At 33.3% G+C, this 22473-nt stretch overlaps 1 protein-coding gene across 2 annotated transcripts in view; it reads right to left on the bottom strand.

Annotated features, from left to right (window-relative positions):
- Window positions 1-254: 254 nt before the first annotated feature.
- LOC111088147 overlaps window positions 255-22473 on the bottom strand; it is a 39325-nt gene continuing 17106 nt past the window's right edge. For both annotated transcript variants that reach the window (XM_022397307.1, XM_022397308.1), the window contains exons 5-8: window positions 12134-12196; window positions 10518-10581; window positions 9300-9394; window positions 255-1785 (exon numbers count right to left, since the gene is read on the bottom strand). In XM_022397307.1, the coding sequence (XP_022253015.1) occupies window positions 9357-9394; window positions 10518-10581; window positions 12134-12196 (165 nt within the window). In that variant the 3' untranslated portion in view covers window positions 255-1785; window positions 9300-9356. The remainder of the gene's footprint in view (window positions 1786-9299; window positions 9395-10517; window positions 10582-12133; window positions 12197-22473) is intronic.

The following is a 22473-nucleotide window of genomic DNA, read 5'->3' as shown; positions in this document are numbered from 1 at the left end:
TTAACACTAGACTAAATCTGCTATGAAACAGTGCCAACGTTTAAGAAAGAACAAAAATACTAGATATAATGGTAATAAAATTTAGGGAAACTTTAATTTGACACAATGTTTCGGACTTAAACCCTTCTTCAGGTGATGTTTATTCAAGTCATATAGGACTTGAATAAACATCATCATCTGAAGAAGGGTTTAGGCCCAAAACATTGTGTCAAATTAAAGTTTTCCTACATTTTATTACCATTGTATCAATTGTATTTTCTTTTTTAAACTTTGTCTTGCATCTTTTGTGATTTCTTTTATATATTCCTTGTGTTTGTATACATTATGAAACAGTGCCACCTACTGAGACAGAAGAAAGGATTTGTATTAAGCTAGTTTGCTAAAAAATATTAGCAGTTACTAAGAAAGAAGAAATGGTTGACACTATGATAAACTCTGCTACAAAACAGTATCAGTTATTGAAAAACAAAAATATCTCAGATCAAGACTATAGCTTGCTATAAAACAGTTGCACCTAGAAGAATTGACAAGTTCTTAATCCTAGAGTACAACAACAAAACTAGAAAAACTTGCTGTTTCGCTCCTGAATATGGTACACTTGGAAATCTAAGTTTTCAAAAAACCTCCAGCTTGCTATGAAAAAGTACCAAGTACTGAGCGAGGAGAAGGTTTTAAGAGTACAACTGGCTATCAAACAGTAAAAACTAATGAGCTGAAAGAAGCAATTTTTATCTCTAATACACATTATGCTACAAAATACCACAAACTAATGAGACAGAAGAAGCAGGATTCAAACAATACAGCTACTTATGAAATGGTATATACTAATAATGTGGGAGGTATGTTTTAGCCCTAGAGGACAGCCAGCTAAGAAATGGCACAAATTAATTTTGTAGATGAAGCAGATTTGAGCCTTTGAGTACAGGTTGCCATGAAATAGTTCAAACTGTTGAATTAGAAGCAGGCTTTAGCCCTAACTGTGAAATCATATCAGAAAATGAGTTAGAAGAAGCAAGTCTTAGCCCTAATACACATATTGCTATATAGTAGTACAAGCTCCAAGGTTAGAATAATCAGGTTCATTTTAGTCATGGAATATAGCTGACTATGTGAGATAAAGGAAACTACTATGATAGAAAAAGAGGGTTTAGCCCTGTAGTACAACTACCTGTCATACAGTACAAACAAATTACTAAGATGCATGAGGCAAACTTTAGTTTAGAATTGGCTAGATGTGAAAAAATATATATAAATTATAGAGTGAAATGTGAAAGAATGTTTGGTCTTAGAAAGCAGCTAATTAGTAAAAACAAAAAATTAAGCCTTAAACCTCAAGAAAGGAACATTAAGATATATAGTATAGCTAATGTAAAAGATGACTGTTGTGTAAAAAAATACCTAAAATACTAAAAATAACTTATATGAAAACTAAAAATACCTAAATAGTATAATGTCCAATGTCTATCAATCTGTGATAATTTTTTGTTCTTACATAAATCTGTTGTTGCAATGAAAAAACTTATTCCAGTTGTCATGAATACCTAAACCAACTGTTTTGTTAAATAAGCTTAAAATTAAACTCCTGAAAGAAAATCCAGGTAGGAAAGCAATAAAGAGAAACAACATGCTGTTTCCTTCTAAACACCAAGTCTATTGTTAAAGGTCCTCATTGCAAGTGTTAATTTTCCAATATATTTTCTGTCTGAAGTAGGTGGAAGAGTAGAAACTATGCAGTGAGGTTTTTAACACTTAGTAGCTACCGAGGTCCTCACAAATGTCTGAACCCTGTAAAGCATGAGTGGAGGATTTAAAATCAACGATATATTAGTTGGATAAATATTCTTTCTTAATACTGACTTTAAACATCACATTGTACAATATGAGGAAAAACAGATAGTAATCAAAAGGTCTGAAGACCTAAGACCATTACTAGTGTCTATAGATGATGAACAATTTGGAATGTTTTTTACAACATACATTTGACAATTTTCAAAGCATATTGAAGGATCCAAGTCTTAATCTTTTTCTAGTTTGACTTTTTTAATGTTGTAATGTTGCTACATGAAGGTTTTAACAATTTTGTCTTAATAAATTTAATAGTTTCCAAGTTTAAAAAAATCTATATTTTAATACATTAAATTAGGCCTAAAGATATTAAAATTAAATAAAATGACTTTAAAAAAATTATATTTGAATACTTTTGAAAATCTAAAATAGTAAAAAAATAATATTTAAGAATTTAATAGAATATGGTATTTAAAGGCTAAAATGGGAAACAAAGTTTCACATCATCATCATAGAAAATTAGTTATTTTGACTAATTACTTAAAAGTTTGTGATATAAAATTTGGCAGGGAAAACTAGTAGTGATATATTTGAAAGAATCAACAATAAAATTTTTTTTTTACTACAGAACTTTTAAATTCATCAAATATAGAAAGCATTCTTAGTTGCAATTTTATTGTTGCACTGAAAGTTCAGTAGTTTTTATTTCATGAAAAAAAAAGTCAGAATAGTGGAAAAATAAGAATGTGATATAGCCACAAAATGTATGCACAATGAGAAGGAAAAATTTAGATGTTAATAACTCCATTTTTATATTACTAGTATACTTATCGATATTCTCCTATTAGTGAAAGTTTATACCATTTTATGCATTAAAAAAACAACCAAACTAACACTGTATAAATTGCATGTTTCCTTTGTATTTATACATTTGAGAAAAGTTAACATTTTCCTTATCAGAAAATGTATTTCTGATGGATACTCACCTCCAAGCACAGATTATCTATTTTCCCTCTTGAGGTTGCACTGTTCTGCCTTAGAGAGTTGCATGCCACCAGCCTTGTGAAATTCCCATCTAAAATTCATATGAAACATGTGATTTTCCACTACTGCATGATGACATATCATACAGCAAGACCCTCCACAAACAGGAGTGTAACACACCTCCTTGTACAAAAATAGCCCTCTTCATTTGGATACAAAAGTTCTCATTCTTTGACATGGCAAACAAGAAAAGTGAACTGGGAAGAAAGGTGGGAATGCACATAGAGGTGAGTATCTATTGAAAATACATTTTCAGGTAAGGAAAATGTTAATTTTAACATGATGACTCACCTCTATGCACAGATTGGCTAGAATTCCACATTCAGATGGTGGAGGAATCGGTGCAGAAATTACCTAGATGAGTCTCCTTTCAAGAGTGCCAAAAGGAAGCCCATGGGGTGTGAAATCCTTTGACAGGGGCTCCATAAGAGCACACCTGTAGGAGACCAAATCTTATCTCAATCAGGGTATACTTTTCACCCAAATGAAGGATAAGTAGAGGTATGATTCCCAAAATGTGTTGCACAGTGGGGAGGAAAAGGTACATGATTGTCTGAAAGCTTGCACACAAGTTGTTGGAAGGTCAATCAGTATACAAGGTTAGGGCATGTCCAGACTGTAACAAGTTGGCTTACTCCCTCAAACATCAGACTTAATAGGTCAATATCAGCTGTGGGAGAAGGCCACATGTGAAAGTATTTGTGTAAAGCTCCTCAACTGTTGAACACTAAAGGCCCACACCAGTTGCAGGAGGAGAGCACTGCAGTGGACACAAAATAAGGATATTTAACAAACCACCATTGAATCATCAGAAGAAGATTAGACATTATTGACTAAGAGTGCATGTTATGGAGTAAGTAGCCACTCTAAACACTGATTGTGAGTGACACTGTATAGAGCAAACGATTATGTCTAAACCCCATCTGCTAAGGGTACATGAAGTAGTAATTAACCAAATCTTCTCTTTATAGATGATGGGGATATATTAGGGAGCAATGAACAAGGACAAAACATTATCCACTACATGTAAATGCTAAGAAGTAATAAATTATAACAAAATAGTATTGTATATGTGTGACTTGTCAAGGAGTAATGGATGAGAACTAAACACTATCATCCATGGGTACAATATATGCAGTAGAACTATGATAAAACATTAATCATTACGAGAACATGTTAAGGAGTAATGAACGACGTCTGTACATCATCATCAAAGTGATGCAATTTAAGGTAGAATTAACAGTATTGAAATATTATCTCCTATGTGTACATGTTAATAGGTAATGAAAGAGAACTAAGCATGAATGTCAAAGTATGCTTGCTAAAGAGAACTAGGTTGAAGCATCAACTAACTTGTGTAAATATTACAGAGCAATTAACTACAACTAAACAGTACCTTCTAAGTGACATAAGGTATAAGGAACTATGGCTAAACAACATAATCTATGTGTTATATGTGAAAAGGTAACGAACAAGAAATAAACATTAACCTCTAAGTATACATGTTAATAATAACCAACTATTTCTAAACATCACCTGTAGTGTATATGGAAAGGATCAATAAACCAGGACCAAACATGATATTATAAGTGGGACATGGTAAGGAGGAAATAACTGTCTAAACACTCTTCTATGGGTACATGTAAAGAAGTAGTGAACATTGGCAAAACATTAATCCCAATGAGTTATATGTTAAGCAGTAATGAACAATGTCAAAACAATATCTTCTCTCTGGTCATTTTAACTCTCTCAACACAGGTTCGGTCAAATTGACTGACCTCATTACAACTTTGTACTCATTATAGTTTCCATACTATAACTTTTAATACAGTATGTGTAACTTCACAAAATGTGGCAAACTTTTAGTAAACATTACATGCCATTTGTACACACACACACACACACACAAAATATCATTTCTTTTAATGAAGTATTTTTATTAAAGATTTGTCAATGAACATATTGAATCTTTTTTTTATTAGTCTGAGTGCAACGTGAATTTTAAATTAAGATTAAAAATACTGTTCTTTATCTCAAAGACCTCAAATTTTGTTTATGTAACCTCCAAATATAAAATTTATATTTTATCTATTATTACCTCTACCCTAACAATATATATATATATATATATATGATTCTTTAGTCAGTAGACAAGTTAAAGTATAATGAAAGGTTGTAAAATCATAAAAGAAATGAGCAGCTCTGCCCTTTCTTCTTTATTATAGGTCACAAAGTTTCAAAGTACTTCTCTTGAGAGTCTGAACTGCTAAATATTTCACATATATTTTCTGTGTTTATTTTCCTGTCAAAGAATGAAGTAGAAATCTGCTGAAAATAAAGGAACAAGTCACTGCTTGTGTCATTAGACTGTTTGTGGAACACTGTAATACAATACTCTCGAGAGCAACAAAGCACGCACAAAGAAATAATCCGACTTCACCACTGCTCGAAGAAGACAATGTGGAATTTATCAGCTTATGTATCCTACAGTGTTTACAATGAAAATTGTCCAAAGTAATAATACTGCACTTTGGATCTTTGAAAACGTATATTATATGGTTCGGAGCTGATCCATTAAACATCGCAAGTGTTTGAGTATTGGTCATGCTTCTGGGATGTTTGGAATTTAGCAGTATACATATAAGCATATAAAGATATTATTTGTGCACTTGGTTATAAAATCCTATTTCCCTTTCAGCAAACTTATTCATCAACCAATAAATATTACTTATTTACAAATGCTTAAATTTTAGGTATTTGTATTAACATATAAAAGAATAAATAAAAAATACTTCAAAAAAAGAAAGATTTTGAGTACTTACAGTGTTATGATATTTTACGATTGTGTGTCGTATGTGCTAAGCCTCACCGTAAGGCTCATTTATTCTTCCGAGTGGAGGGTGAAGAGATATTAATTTTTGTAGGCTTCAAATATACATTTTAGAAAACAAAATAATTAGCAACTTACTATATTAGTGCAAAATAAAACCCCTGTAATTTAGCTGTGTTTCTAAACAAGCTATGTATGACTTTAGAAAAAGTTTGTATCTGTTCAGAGCAACAACTTATTCATCACACTGAAAATAGTTTGGGTGAAATTACGACTTTCCCCTTCAAGCTATTTAAAAGACGACTGTCAGATTTACATACACAGAAAACAGCTCTTTCTCTTAATAGTAAACACTTTGTCAAAAGAAATAGGTGGGAGTAGATTAGAAGTTTCAAAAGAATGGAGTAGTGGGATGAGCCACTCTACTAGATTGGCGAAATATATATTGACATCTCAGCAAATGAAAGAGGTGGGAGGTTCTTACTTTATATTCTACCTTTTCTACTTTGAGTTTCTAATTCTTAACCACAATACACATTGTATGGTAGATGTAACAAAATACAAACTAAGCAATAAGGCCATAGGAAGTGCTTTGTGACAAACAAAAATTTATATTTAGCATTTTTCCTTTATATTTCCATTTAAATATAAACTGAACAATAAGACAAGATCATGACATGCACTCTTTAACCTGTCCAGAACAAAAGGGTTAAGAAGTAAGAATTAGAACCAAACCTTAATAAGGATGTGTACATAGGAAGGAATAATTAACCAAGATTAAGCATTATCATCCACGTGTACATGTGAAAAAGTAGAGAACAAGAACTAAACATTACTTTCTATGTGTACCTGGTAAGAGTAATAAACTACATCAAAACATTATATTCTATTATCTTCTATGTGAACATGTTAAGGAGTAAGAACTAGAAATAAATATTAACATGGATGTGTACATGGTAAGGAATAAGTAGCCAGGACTAAGTCTTATTTTCCATGTGTACAAGTGAAGAAGTAATGACCAAGAACTAAACATTATCTTCTAGATACAGATCTTAAAATATAAGGAACTAGAATCAAACATAAATAATTATATATACATGGCAAAATATGCTCAATTAAGACTAAGCATGACCCATCAAGAGTACATGTGAGGAAGTAATGAAAGAGATGTAAACATCACTAGAATGAAATATCAACATATAAGACCTACAGACATTTTTCTTTTTTTACATCCTCCAAGTGTTAAATTCGATGAGGCATAGTAAGTACAATGCATGAGCAATGCACCTAGTTTTACAATCAAAGAGTTAAGAAGTAATAAGCTATGTCTAAACATTAACCATTTTGAAACAGGTCATGGGTGAAAGTCCACATCATCTCATTTGTTGACTGGCATTCAAAATTTAATTGAACTACTATTTCATGAATCTATGTCAATAAGTTTGGAATCAAACTGTAGATTATAATTCAAATTTTAGTAATATATATTACTCAATTTCTTAATTTAAAAGTAAACATTAAACATCGATTCTTGTGTGTCATGTAGTACGTTGAATGCAGCACTGGTTAAAATTAGATGTTTGTGAAGTCAAAATACCAAGTATATAGTTCGAACAAATTAGAAACTCAAATTACCTATATTGACAAGCTAGAATATAAAATAAGAGCCACTTATCTTTCTATTTGCTAAGATACTGCTCATGTAATAAATCAAACACAATAGCACCTGCACACCTCTTTCCATTTTGGAAATGCTCCCTCATATATGCTTACTTCTATATATAAAATGAATAACCAATCGGAAGCTCAGAATGTCTCCCTAGTGGCTTTCTCAGCCATTTTAACAGATTTAGCACCATTTCTTTCTTTTGAACCAATATTTTAATGAGGTAGGGTGTGTCTTTAGTCTGCTCGAAATTTCATATTTTTTTAGACCAAAATATATCTTAGTTACTAAGCTTGATAAATTATAGTAGAATTCTATGGTATTAATGTATTAACTTGTGTTTTTTAGTTATTGAAATGTATATATAAAACCTAGAAAAAATTCTGTTTCATATCCTCCACGTGAAAATTTTTTAAAGGCTAACAACCTATGTCAAGCAGCAACAGAGTATATAGGTCGTAACTAGAAGAGATAATTGTTTGCTTTACTTCTTTAGTTACTGTTTCATGTTTTAAGAAAAATAAGTTTTAGAACTTATTTCTAAATAATAATAATCTATATACATATATAATGTATAATAATTGAAATGTGACTGTATTTTACAAAATACTAGTCTACTAAAACACAACCAAGACAAGTTACTTTGCCCAGACCAAAGGTCAGTTTATGTTATTTGATATGGTAACATGAGTGTACGTGAGCTGCATCATTGTAACTTCTGTATTGCTAGCCAGGCACAGCTGAAAGGTCAATATAATAAAAATAATAAATATATATTGAAAATGAATATTACTTTGCATGATAGATAGGCAACATATGAAAACAAAGAAAAGACATGAGAAAAACATTGTTTTATAAAAAATTTTGATATTTTGTATATGAAAGCATTGTAATGTTTACTGATAACCTGCTAAATTTCGTTAACATTCGCTTATTAATTCAAAAGTTATAGCATGAAAACTATAACAAGCACAAAATGGTTACAAGGACGGTCCCAGGGACCGAGCCCATGCTGATCTTTCAGTTAAGTCCTATGAATTTTGTGTTAATGAAACAAACTATATCTGAACAATAATTTCTACATGATACATGGTAGGGCAGGAACGATGAAACATAAAACAGCAGGAGTGAATTGAAACCTGAGGTAAATGCCAGGTTCAGCACTAAGATGGGAAAAGAAACACAAGTTAGAAGGCTTACATAAGGCAACAAAGTTGAGATATTTTCAGTAGGTAGAGAAGTATTTGGTGGAAAGTCACTCCATATTATCCCTCTCAACTTCTGCTTCAAAATCTGTGAAGGGAAATGTGTGGCAGAAATGGAAGAAGAAGGCCTAGGGGGCAATATGGACCCCACCACACAGTGGAAGATGTGATGTTACTCTTCTTCATACTGCATTTTGAGCCTGCACAGCACCTTTCACAATACATGAACGCTGTCATGATCTCAAATGGCAAAAGCTTCCAAAATTGTTGGAAACTGCAAGTGATATTTGTACTCACATCAGCAGAAAAAAGAATTCACGTTAATCTGTGATTCATATTGAAAGGTTGAAAATATAAAGTAAGATTGTTGAAGTAGTTACTTTAACAAGTCTCAGCAAAAACATACACATCTAATTGCGACTGTACTGAGGAAAAGAATGCGCAAATGTTGAGGGAGCATTTGTTCAAGGATGTGCATCACATTCCTATTGGTGGAGTGTTTTGCTGCATGATATGGCATTATGTAGTAGCACAATTTCACATGTATTTTAGGTGGGAGTTTCACAAGGCTGGTGGCATGCAAGACTCTAAGGCAGAATAGTGTGACCTCAAGAGAAAAATAGTTAATCTGTGCGTGGAGGTGAGTCATCATATCAGAATTACTTTTCTTTAAGACTGGCCAAAATACACTTGCATAGATAATTATATAACTATTACTGAGAAAACTGTTATTTTAATACAATGACACAAAAGCTATAACATGTTTTACCTGTTTTTTTTCCATGTGACACTGAATAAATTATTCAGCTACAAAAAAGCACTTTCATCATTTGTGTCTCCAATATAAATGTCCATCTGAGCGTCCTATATCCAGCATGAAGTACATGAGACAGACAGAAAAACCATATATTTTTCATGTGAAACTACCACTATTTTTAAAATTTATAACCTCATTTTACTATTCACACTTTTAACTTGTTCAATCTTCTAACTAACCAATATTAGAGATTTTTGAAACAAAGCACTTAGCAGTAAGTGCCTGGATTGCATTTCAAGCTTAAAAACTTTATCAAGTTTATTAAAAGATCATTGCTAGTTTAAAAAAGTAGCAGTTTATAATCAAATCCTTAAAAATGCAGAAAAGTCTTACAACCATGTTATTAGTGATTATCAAACAACATAAAATAATAGCAGACATTATTTACTGTTTTTGAAGGTTCTTCCCATTTTGTATATCGGCTTATCATATAAAACTATTTTGCCTATCAATGTATACATTTTTATAAAAAAATATTTTAAAAATCAACACAATGCATATTGTTAACTCAAAGTTTACTGCACCCAAACATATAAATATATATTTTTTGAATAACAAGTATGGCAAATGTTTTAAAATTGTGCTATATAATGACATAAAAATAAAGTTATTAAATATGGTGTATTTTCAAAGTGAATAATTAAAAGTTATAAAAATCCACATTTTCCCCTAGAAAATATTCAAGAGTTTCATATTTGAGAGAAAAATAGCCTCGATTCTTTTTGCTACTGGAATACTTGTTTATACATATATAGAGGGAGTAAAGCCATTCCACTCTGCAGTGTTTATGTACAGTAATTTATGTCATATGAATAAATCATTCAGAAAAACTGAGTACATGCAAAAGCAAACAAAATTTTTTAGAAAGGAAAATTATAGGCAAATTCCATTCTTTTTAGCAGATATTTATAATGGAGATTCATATTTGGCTAAATATCTTTTATACTTGTTTACTCGTATATCTATTTAATAAAAAATAAAGAGGATAAAAAAGAAAATGTTTACTAAGACAAAGTAAAACAACAGAAAGTAATTTAAAACAAAGGAAATACAAAATAAAACCAATGACAACTAACTAAAAACTATAATTTTCCTAAGACTGAAACTCTAATTTTTAATGCTCTTTATTTTTTAAGAAACATCATAAAGCATAAAATAAAAGAAAGCTACCAAGGATAATTGGTGCACTAATGTAAGAGTCTTTGTAGTCCTTCGGATTCATTTTCAGCACTCCCTGTAGGGAAGGTAGGAAGAATAAGAACACAAAATAATTGAGCATTATTAACATTAAAACCCAAATTTCTTTAGAAATCATTACATACATTTTTTAAGTAAATGTAATAGGTTCAATCATGAAATTACAGAAATGTTTTAGAAATATGTTGTCTGATATTAATAAACATAATTTACCATATATGACTTAAAATATACACTCAATAATGACAAACATTTGTTTTCTAACATAAATTTAAATATCTTGGAAACAAAATAAAAACTATATAAACACATGCTAAAAATCCTTCAGAAAAACAAAACACTGAGTTGCATATCACTAAATACTGAACCAACTATCCTGGTATTTCTTCTCCATTGTTGTGAATTCCTTCATTTGTCATCTTTGGGAAAACCTTATGTCTGCAGATGTAACAGCCATATTTTAGCCAACATCTGTTGCAAATTTGTGTCAATTTTTGACAATTCCACTGCATCATCCAAACAAAATACATGTGTATTTTTGTTTTCTATCTGCTTTACTCTTTAGAATTGTTTTTTTATTATAAGAGGATGTGGTTTGTTCAATGTCTGAGACAGCATAGTAGGAAGTTGTAGGAAGTTAAATATTTTAAAAGAAGCAGTTTCTTGTCTTATTTTAATAATAGTCTCTTCACTTTTTTTTAAAGTTTCACAATGCAAAAATTTGAGAAGGTCATTGTTTTGGTTTATTAAATCTGCCTCTTTATTACTTTTCTTTGCTGATATGGAGTACCATAAAAGATGTTTTTTTTTAAATTACTGTTTAACTACTTGTTATTCATCACTGTCCTAATTGTCACTCTTTAAAAACTTTAAAACAGTTTTGTAAGGATATTTCTATTTTACATACTTCCTAAAAAAAACTTGTCTGTTGATCTTTTGTCCAATGTATACCACAGTTGCCTACTTTTCAAAATTTCAATAATTTCTTATTGCACATTTTTAGAATATTTATATTGCACACACCTGTAAAAACAGTAAATTTCTACTGTACCTGGGGAGAAAATGCAAGCTTTGAACCAACTGGCTATCTGAAGCAGATATGTTCAGTTAGGGGAAACATGATAGGAGAGGTAATATTATAAACACAAACAGCTAATGAATTCATTGGTAAAATTATTTTTATTTTATAACATCTCCATTTTCCTGCCAAAGATAGTTGCCTACCTTGTCTATTCAATAAAGGTAGCCCTGACCTTAATATTAAAATATTATACTAATCAAGTTTAGATACAAACACTAGAGAAACACATTTCAATTTATGTGATACAGCATATATTTATAATGTAATAAAAGTCTTAGAAAAAGAGACCAAAATGCCATTCACTTCTACACTCCAGGCAGATCCAGTCCACAAAAATTTCAAATCCAGAAGAACTTACAGAAACTGAAAAGTGCTAATAAAATACAAAATATTCACCAATGGAACAGCCTACAGAGGAGACCCAATAATTTAACTAACTTATCTATTTGAGAAGCCATAATGAAAAACAAGAACACCGATATGAAACTGTTGTAAAATAAAAACTCACCTCAATGACTTCTCCTTTCTTTAAACTCTGTTGAACATCACACAAGGGAACAAAGACTTCAAACTGTAAATACAAATACAGTTAGTCACACGGGTTAATTTCTACTGATTGTTTGCTTTGAATATTTCTGCAAAGCTACATAATGGCTATCTGCACTAGCCATCCCTTATTTGAACTGATAGACTACAGGGAAAGCAGCTAGTCATCAGTATCCACTGCCAGCTCTTGGGCTACTATAATTAAAAAGTGGGATTCGACCATCACTCATTATGTGTACACTGCCCAAAATTTTGGAGTGTAGTTTTCTTGTAACAGGAGGTGAATCATGAACCCTCATATTCACAGTCTGGTACACTAACTACTAAATTACAGTTCAAGTTCACATCTAAATTAATACTTTTATACTCCTAAACATCACTTTTGAACAAGATGACAAACTATCCAAATGTTTCATTCTGTCTTTTACATCACAAAAATTTGTTTGTTTCTTAGCACAAAGCCATACAATGGGCTATAAGTTCTATACATTGTGGAGAATTGAATCCAGGATTATAGAGCTGCATGTCCATAAACATTCTGCTGACCCACTGAGGAACCATGAAGAAGATTCAAGTATTCAACACCTTATAAATTATTATATTGCATTTCAAGTTTTATCACAAAAAACTTGTTAATCTTTTTCTCTAATTTAAGCAAAAATTATTGTTTAAGACTCATAATGTAGGTAAATTACTATGTAGAATTATAAACAAACTTTTCTCTACGTTCAAATACTTTTATTGCGAGCTCTTGGCCCTCTTACTGGAACCTTCATCGGGCAACAATGCACTGAGAGAAAAAATTTGTTAAACTGTTTAACAAATTGTTTTGCTCAGTGCATTGTCTGTTTATATTTCTATATACTAAACAAAAATGTTCATTTATTTTATTGACAGTTTTAACAAATCAAGTGAAAAAAGTCCATAAAAGATTATGCAAAAACAATAAATAACTTTAAGCTAATAAAAAATACTTGCTATATACATATCTAAAAACTTCATTTCACATTGTGAGGATTATATCTCAGTGAAATACATATATTGTCATACCTATGATTTTTAATGTTAATTTTCTGTTGGAAAGTACAGTAAATATTAATTTTCTATTTTCTTAACACATTGGTCCTATAGACATCATTAGTTTGATCTGTATAAATAGTAAATATACTAAAAAGGTCACATTGTGCAATTTGTCCGTTTTTTTAATCAAGATTAAACTTTTACAAATAATTTGAGCCATAAAAATATGGAAAAAAAAGCTTTTAGCACTAGCAACAAGCTTAGTTTTATATTTGAAAGTTTATATGAATACAGCAGTCTTAATTTACAGTTATCATGACCTTGACACTTCAGTACAGGTATTGGTGTATTTCAAAGAAATAAATCGAAAAAGGATGAAATAATAATAGAGGTAGTCTTATTTTTTAATCCACATGAGGCAATACATACTATTTACTATAAATAATGTTTAATTCCTAAATATGTCAGCATCAGTCCGAGTGAGTTCACTAAAGACATATCTCACATGACAAAACAGTAGCATTTACAGTAGTTTGTTAAACTAACTAAACTAAAACTTAAACCTATGACTAAACTTCAATAAAAAATAAAACAAAACATTGTATTATATGTAATTGTAGTAAAGTATATAGTGAACTTGTACAGGGATATGAAATAAATAACTAAGAAATTAAACTAATTTACAATTAAAATGTTTCTCTTTCATTCTTCTAATTAAACTGAGAATCTACAGTTATCTGACTTCAAATGATTACTATTGACTAATCCAACTGACTGTTATTTGGTGATCTCAGTATCAAAAGACCCAATTAGATAGAAAATCTTGGCATTTGTTCAAACTAGCTATGTTCTTTCATTGGTTATTACTAACCATATCCCCACTCAGCTTTTGATTTAGCTAAAGATATGGACTTACCATAGTTTTAACTGTGTGAACATCCATTTTTTCTACTTGTGTTATGACCATGCACTACCCTTAATTCAAAACATGTGATGAGCATAAGCAAATAAGGTAATAAGAAAAATTAATATATATTTCAATAGAGAAAAAAAATCAGGAAAAAAAAGAGAAATACACAAATGAAACACCCAAAAACCTATAAGTGAATAATTGACAAGCAATTCTATCAGCATTTACCTAACTGTTCATTCACCTCTCACCTTTCTAAAATGTGCAAAAGGCTAAAACTGTTTAGAAAATAGTGGTAGTTTAACTCTAGAAATTGTGAACATGCCAAATACTACATCTCATACATCCTTTAATGTTCAAGTTTGTATATTGGCACTTAGTCTCATATGCTATTAACACATTCAATATAGACCTCCTCTTGGTAAATACCACTCCCAAAAAGAGTCAAATTATTTAGCTTTCTGGAACTGAAACTAAAGTCTCCATAGTCATAAATAAATGATTAACATGAAAAGTCTTAACACTGCATGCTAAAATTGGGGTCAAAAACAAGAATAAATGAAGGTAGAAAGCAGTTACAGGTTGGAAATATCACATCAAAATGTAATTCATTTTAGAGATTTTGCAATACTAGCACGTCAAATAAAAAAATATAGAAATATTAAGTAGCTAAGTTATTGGTTTGTTGGATTTTACTTAGTGCAAAGCTACATAATGTCTATTTCCATTCTGTCCACCAAAGGAAATTGAAACCTGTATTTTAGTACTATCAGTCCAGAAACTTACTCCTGACTAATTGGGGGGACAGTAACTAACTTCATGCTTGTTGCACCTTCACAAGACACACAATGCCAGTGATTTGCTCCAGTTACCTTTAGCATAAATGGATAAGAATGGTGACACATTCTCCCCAGAAAGGATACCAGTCCACCACAGGTCAACCATCATGCAGTTACCCAACCAATGTCAACTATTTTACAGCTGGGTAGATTGAAGCAACTGGAATAAAGTGGTACAAGGACACAAAAACATATCTCAGGTTAGCTTTGAGCCTGCCACCTTTAAACTGTGAGTTCAAAGTGTTAACCACTAGGCCATGCTGCCCTATTTGAAAACAAAGAAAGCCAAAGAGCATTATGTGAAGTTTAAAGATACAATAACAAATATTTAAAACACTACAACACAAACAAAAGTCAGAAATTTAGAAAGCCATGCAAAAAAAGGAACAAAAACATACAAAGGATTGCAGAGAACATCAGGTGATAACATCATCATTATCTCAGAAAATGCTCAAAGTATTACTACAGAAGATGTAAGAAAGTTTGATGTACAAAGTTCTGTTGAAGGTTTTCATATCAGGTTCATAGTTTTTCAAAAAATTAGGAGACATTAAGACTATAAAAGCAAAGTTTTTAGTCCATAATTAACATTTGCATATAAAAACAATGGGAGACAGAATGGGCCTGTATCAGAATAAATTACAAAGTTTTGCAAACTACCTACACCTCTGTTAATAAATGCTCTAGAATTTCATTCCAGGAGGATACAATACTGACCACATCTACATCTCCAAAAGCTGTTCATAACACAGAAACACAGATCTGTCAACATTCCATAAAACCAATGAATTAATATGCTTCAGTCTTAATTTCCTAAAAATCATAGAAAACGTATCTGGCCTTGTTCAGTATAATTTTTCCAATAAACGAATGGAATGACAAATAAGCTATAATGAATAAAAATATTTATTATATCCAAAGCTATCAGGGGTTACAGTATCTTCAAGAAAAAAACAACAACAACAACAACAATTAATCAATCAAGAAATACCAGAAATAAAATCAATGATTAATAATTTCTATCTAATGAACCTGACACATCTCACTACAAAACACTTGAAGAACAAACTAAAAGGATAAAAAACCTAAATAGCTTCCATGAGTTTATTTCTTAACTAAAACAGAATAAGGATAGTTTAGAAACATAGTCATGCTATAATAGAATACCTGTGTTTAATATCCAGAAGAAAAGTTAAAATTTTCCTTACCCGAAAATGTTTTTCCAAGAGATACTCACCTCTATACACAGATAGCTATTTTCCTCTTGAAGTCATGCTTATCTGCCTGAGAGACTTGAATGACATCAGCTTTGTGGAAATTCCCACCTACATTCACATGAACTTGCACTACTACACGATTACATATCATATAGCAAAATCTTCCACCAACAGGAGTGCAACATATCTCCTTGCATACAATGGCCCTCTACATTGGCATGCAAGAATCCTCATTCTTTGATGAGGCAATAAAGAAAAGTGCACCAGAAAAATGTGGAGAATGGATGGGATTTTGTACAGAGACGAGTATCCATCGGAAATACATTTTCAGGTAAGGAAAATGTTAACTTCTGAAACAAATACTCAGCTCTGTACACAGATAGTTAGAATTCCACATTGAGATGGTGGAGGAATTGGTGCAAAGATCACCTAGATTAGCTTCCTTCTGAAAGTGTCTAAAGGAAGCCCATATAGTATGACACCAATGGCAGGGGCTCCATAGGGGCACACCCATGGGAGACCATATCTCTTCTTATCCAGGGTATATGCCCATATATAAGAAGAGAAGAGGCTAAAAACCTGAAAGTGTCAAAAGGATGGGCAGAATAGGTACATGACCATTGAGCACCTTCACACAAACTGTCAGACAACCAATTTCTGCAGCGAGGTTAGAGCTCAGTCAGACCATGACTTGTGTGCTCACCTCCTCTACCATCAGACTCAATTGGTTTAAGCCAGCTGTGATAAAGGCACTTGTGATAAGTATCCGTGTGCATGTTCTCAACTATAAGACACTACAAACCACATGCCAGCTGTGGGAGGAGGGCACCACACTGGAATTTGTCATAATGAATACTTAATAACCTCTATGCAACCATTAATCCCTACAGGTTCCTTGCCTTCTGTGAAAGTAGGGTGTGAGAGTGAAACATTACAGTTGGATATGGATTAGTGTCATCTATTCTGCTGTCTGAAACTTAAGAGTCCATGAAAGAGCAGGAGCAGTAGTCATGAGAGATATACATACATACATATATATATATATATATATAGGATTGGTACAGTGATATATATCCATAGTCCACTTGGAGATAGTGAGGTATCAAATTTTTATGGAGTGAACTGTAGTGAGGATCCTCCATGGTACATCACTAGAGTTGCTGGAAGCTGATAAGTGGTAAGGGCCTCCCATGCTCCATTTGAAGTGTGAGAGAATTTGTACAAGGAAGAGCTGGAAAATGTGTCCAGATTCCCACTGGTCTCTCTGTCTGAAAAAGTCTTTTATTAGAGACAGTGCAATGGGTTACCATGAAACACTATTTTTAAATGCCAGCAAGTGCTAATCAGAGAAGTAGGCAGATGCTCAACTCTGGTACTGGTTTTTTTCCATGATAGTCCATGGAATGGGCACAGGTTGAAGCGGACTCAAAACATAATATAGAAATACCATGAAGAAACCTACAGTGGTCCTGTGGAATACACCATTTCACAGTGGGCACTTGTATAGCCAGGGTGGATGGTATGAGCACTTTCCGTTATCTAGGCTTGATGCAAATTTTGGGTAAATACACCATAGGAGGCAACATTAGCTACTTAGTGAAATCCTAAGGTAGATTTATGGTGAGTAAGAATAAAGAAAGAAATAATTTACACGTCAAACACATAGGGTGGATTGAAGGATGGCAATGGATGGAAACCAAAATCCCTTTGGAGACAAGACAGCTTGATGGTGGAGATAGTAGGCAATGAATGTGTGCAGGGTAGTCCATATGCCTACCTGGAGGATCTATTCTAATGGTCAATGAAAAAGGGCTGCAAGAGAGTGAATAAGGCATCTTATTTGGTGGGAGGAGACATGAAAAACTGATGACCATTCAATCCCAAAGAGAAGTAATCCATCCAGATGAGTTGGCACATCCATCCAGTAAGAGAGGGAGGAGAGAGAAAGGTTTCTAGTAGAGGAATGGTTCTAAGGAATGAGAAGCCAGTGGCAAGCACTCTGAACAGAGGAAATATGAAATAGATAACATCAAAAGGTCCAGACTGGACAAAGATGTGTGTCCAGAGCAGAATGTCCATAAGTACTGGAGGTAGAGGGAAGGAAAATGAAAGAAAAGGTGTGACCACCCTCCATTCCAGCTAAAGTCTTAGGCAGGAAGGAATGGTTGGGGTAGAGATGAAGGTATGAGTGGTGAAAAAGTATCTGGGAGAGATTTATGCCACAGATGTCAGACCAACAAAGACCAATGGCAATAAGGAGAAGGAAATAGGTTTTAAGAGAGAGAGAGGTAATATATAGAGAGCAAGTGCCAAGAGGTTCAAAAGGGTCTTGAGGGAGGGCATGAAGAATGATATTCTAGTCCCAGTAGAGCAAAGGAGTGGGATGAGGGGATCAATGCAGTAGGAAGGAATGGAAGAGTGTGGGAAGAACAGGTGACGAGAAAATATTGCAGTATTGGGAAATGCCACTTGACACCCTGAATAATAGACAGACAAGTCACAGTCAAAGAGCCAAGTGAAGAAAGAGGTGAGGTCAGCAAGGTGGGAAATGATGAAAGAGAGAGAACAATGGTGATATGCTCACCATTTCCATTGGTACACAGAAAAGATGGAAGATTGGAAGGCATGGAAGAGAAGGAAGGCTACATATTTGGAAAGTCTGGCTCTACAGGCAATAGACCAGACAAATCCCACACATGATGATGAAATAATGTCATGTCGTAATGGAAAAGTGACTTGTGTGGTTGTACCAGAAGGACAGAATGGGGGGGGAGTGGAAAGTGGGCTTGGTTGAGAGAAGACGTAATAGTGAAAACCAAGGCGGAGTGGGCCAGTAGGGGCCACCAACAGTACTCTGCATGGAGTGTCCCCAACCAGAGCAAGAACATGGGGGAGAAGGCAGAGAGTAAGATAAGCATAGAGAAAGAGATAAAACCAGGCCTGATTGTGAGTATTTACAGCCAGAGCTGATGGATGAGGAACAGAAGACCAGAAAAGGGGAAGTTTAGCATTAAGAGGAGAAGCAAACACATCTACTACAGGAGTACCAAGTTGGGAACTCAACCAATGAACATTTTAGGGTGAAGGGACCATTCGGTGGGTAGGATGTGGTCCCTTCAAGAGAGAGAAGTTCTGTTACGATGTTCAGAGTGCCTGAAATATAGCAGGCAATTAAGCTCACCCAATTGGAATGGGCCAAGTAGAAATCTGAAGTCTAGAAGCAGGGGTCCTGGAATGGGTGCCCCCTTCAATGTTTATATGAGACATAACTGTGGAGCTGTACAAGTGTATCATAACCAAATGATTCACCAGGAGGGGAAGGAAATGGAAGCATGCTCATTGGACAATTGGTAGTTGAAAAGACCAGTGGAGAGAGAAATAATTCTCCATCCAAAAATGACAACCCGAAAAATACTGATGGAGGAAAGGTCAATGAATGGGTTTCAGTCCCTGGTCTTTTGGGGGGGAAATGAATAGGTGAGCTTAGTAACCAGGAGAGGGGTCATGAATGCTCTCTTTGGCAAATTTCTCCAGTGCATCCAAAACTGCCCCTTCCAGAGGTTGTAGGTGGGCTGAATTTGAAGGGAGATGAAAAGCAACAGATTGGAAGAGAAGAAAAGGCTGGGAAGAGAAGTGAAGGGAGAGACATTGAGTAAGGACTTGAACAATCCATCCATCAGCAGCAAAATGTGTCCATGAAGGTGAAAACTGGGACAGACAGGTATCTACAAGCCCCAAACTGACTGGATGGTCACCAGTGGGTGAGACATCAGATGGAAGAAAGATGGAAAAAGATTGGAATAGTGGGACAAAGAGTAAACAGGAGAACGAGGGTAAGGAACAGGTGTGTAAGAGTTAGATTGAGACCAATGCGAGACTGAGGAGAAAAGGTAAGATTGATGGCAGGCAGCTTCAGCCTGTGATTTGAAAGAATCAGGGACCCCACCAAAGACTTCTTGTCAGAGGAAGGAGGCAAAACAAAGATCTTGAAGAAAGGTAATTGGACTTGAGAAAGTTATCCCTTCCAAAGAGGTCCCAACAGCAAAGGAACCAAGTGAGAAAAGAATTGGCAAAGGAAGTGGAACAGGCAATGGAAGAGAAGAGGAGCATCTGGTGTCCACAGAAAAATCATCAGGGCAGGACTCGAAATTAGTGGGGGCCCGGGAGCCAATGACCCCCAAAAATGCCGGTGGGTCTGTAAAAATGTATGCTAGGTAGCCCACATAGCCCCTTAAAATCAAAAGAGCCAATAAAAGTTTGACTACACATAAGTTGATCTAAGTGTTTCTTAACTGAGTAGAACTTATGACAAACCACTATTGGACCTTCCCAAATTTATGAACACTCGTCAGTCATGTACAGTCCACAAACATCATCACTATGAATGCATTTGTATTCACAGCGAATGCACTTTCATTAATAAGAATGCCATCACTTTATCTAATATTCAGACTTGTTGTATCAATGTAATGAAATTGATATTTGAAATTTCATTTATAAAATTTGAAATACAAAATGATTATTTAAACTTTTATTAAAATATCTACTGTTTTCCATCAGAATGCTACTTCTTAACTTTTTATATAGGACACCAAGCCTGCATAAAGGTTCAGACATTTAAAAAATGTACATGCAAGTTGTTTTTGTCAACAATTTCCAAAAACAGGCAAGTAAACATTGCAAATTTGTATGTTGTTTGAAGAATCTACCTTACTGCATGTTCATTGTTTGTATGTTAGAGCAAACACTTTTGAATCCTACTTTGCAGACTGCACTAGCCAAAAAACAAAACATATTACTGTTTTACTGATCGTGTCACAATCGGAAATCACTGATTGCTGATAATTACAGTGCACAATCGGCATGATTCTGATTATGTACATTAAAGTTGACAATGTCATTGTGTAGTATTGTTGACAGTATAACCTTAAAAATTGTAATGACTACAGAGAACATACTTTGAATCTTCATTAAATTTGGAATGGTTGAAGTTATCAATAAATGTGCCATGCATTTTTTTTTAAACTGGCCTTATTAAAAAATGCTCCTAATTCTGTCTTTATTGTGTATGTAATGATCAACTTTACAGCCTTAAAAAAAAGAAAAAGAAGTGACAACTTTACATGCATTATGATAAAGACAACCCACATTATGCTGGTTGAATTATTTAAAATTTACCCCCTCCTGGCTTGACACACATGCTTTCGTCAACTGTGTTTCAAATCCCAGCATTTACATTGTGTAACCTTTGACATTTGTCTAAAATAACGAAATATTCAGCTTTTACTGTTAATAAAGACATATACACTCCCATGTTAGTTACAAGTGCAATGAGAAGTTGGTTATGACAATTGCTCACCTTCGTGATTCTTGTTTTTCAACAGTTTGCTTTGAAAAACCCATATCTAGTTTTCCTTATTCAGAAGCAATTCAACCAATCAGCAATCATGTTTGTCGAGCCACAACTAGCTTTAAGGTAATTTCTTGGAATTATGCATATCAAGATACACGGTAGTGTATCGTGTGGCCAAAACAACCTGCAGGACACACTGTGTGTTATTAACAGGAGTAATAGTCTAGTGATTTTTCACTTTCTGTAGCTCAGTCTGTAGTAATTCACACTATCACACATTTTCAGTGGATGTGCTCTACTGGACCCTTACTTCACATACAAAATTTCAAGGCAATCCATCAAGAAATACGAGGTATGAAATATCCAAATTTTGATTAAATTTCTTCCTTTTTCTTTTCTTCTCATCAAAAGTAGGGAAACTTGATTTAATAGATAAATGTATTTAACTTTTATGGATTTTTTTCAAATTTGGTAAACTGATAGATCTTTACAACTTACAATTAGATGTCAAACGTAGTCTAAATATGAGTCACATGTGCAAGGTTATTCAACAAAAACTGCTCAAAAAGTCACATCAGCTATTGGCCTAAAACTTGTACTAAAACTTCATCTAAGAGTAACAGTGGATCACTTCTAGTTTTTTGTCATTTGGATTAAAGACAGCTGATTTAGAGAAGCAAAATTATAGGGTGAAAGCATGTGCAGATACATAAGTATTGGTTAGAGGAAGCAAACTAGATTAGCAGTTTGTAGCTCAAGTTTTCACATGAATCATACAGGTGGATGGTCATTATTGATTATTCATTTCCAACTTTTAAGCACAAATTTGCTAAATTTTATGAAATTCTCCTAATTAAAAGTGTGTTTAGCATCATGTGATATTAGCTTAAGCAATTAGCATAAATTATGATGCTTGATACAACTGGACTGAGTGGTTGCAGGTGATGACAAGAAACTGTTAAT

Source organism: Limulus polyphemus, unplaced genomic scaffold (assembly GCF_000517525.1).
Source record: "Limulus polyphemus unplaced genomic scaffold, Limulus_polyphemus-2.1.2 Scaffold3213, whole genome shotgun sequence".
In the NCBI taxonomy this organism is placed as follows: Eukaryota; Metazoa; Arthropoda; class Merostomata; order Xiphosura; family Limulidae; genus Limulus; species Limulus polyphemus.
Note: the sequence above shows the minus strand (reverse complement) of the source record. Positions and strands in the feature narration are given on the sequence as shown.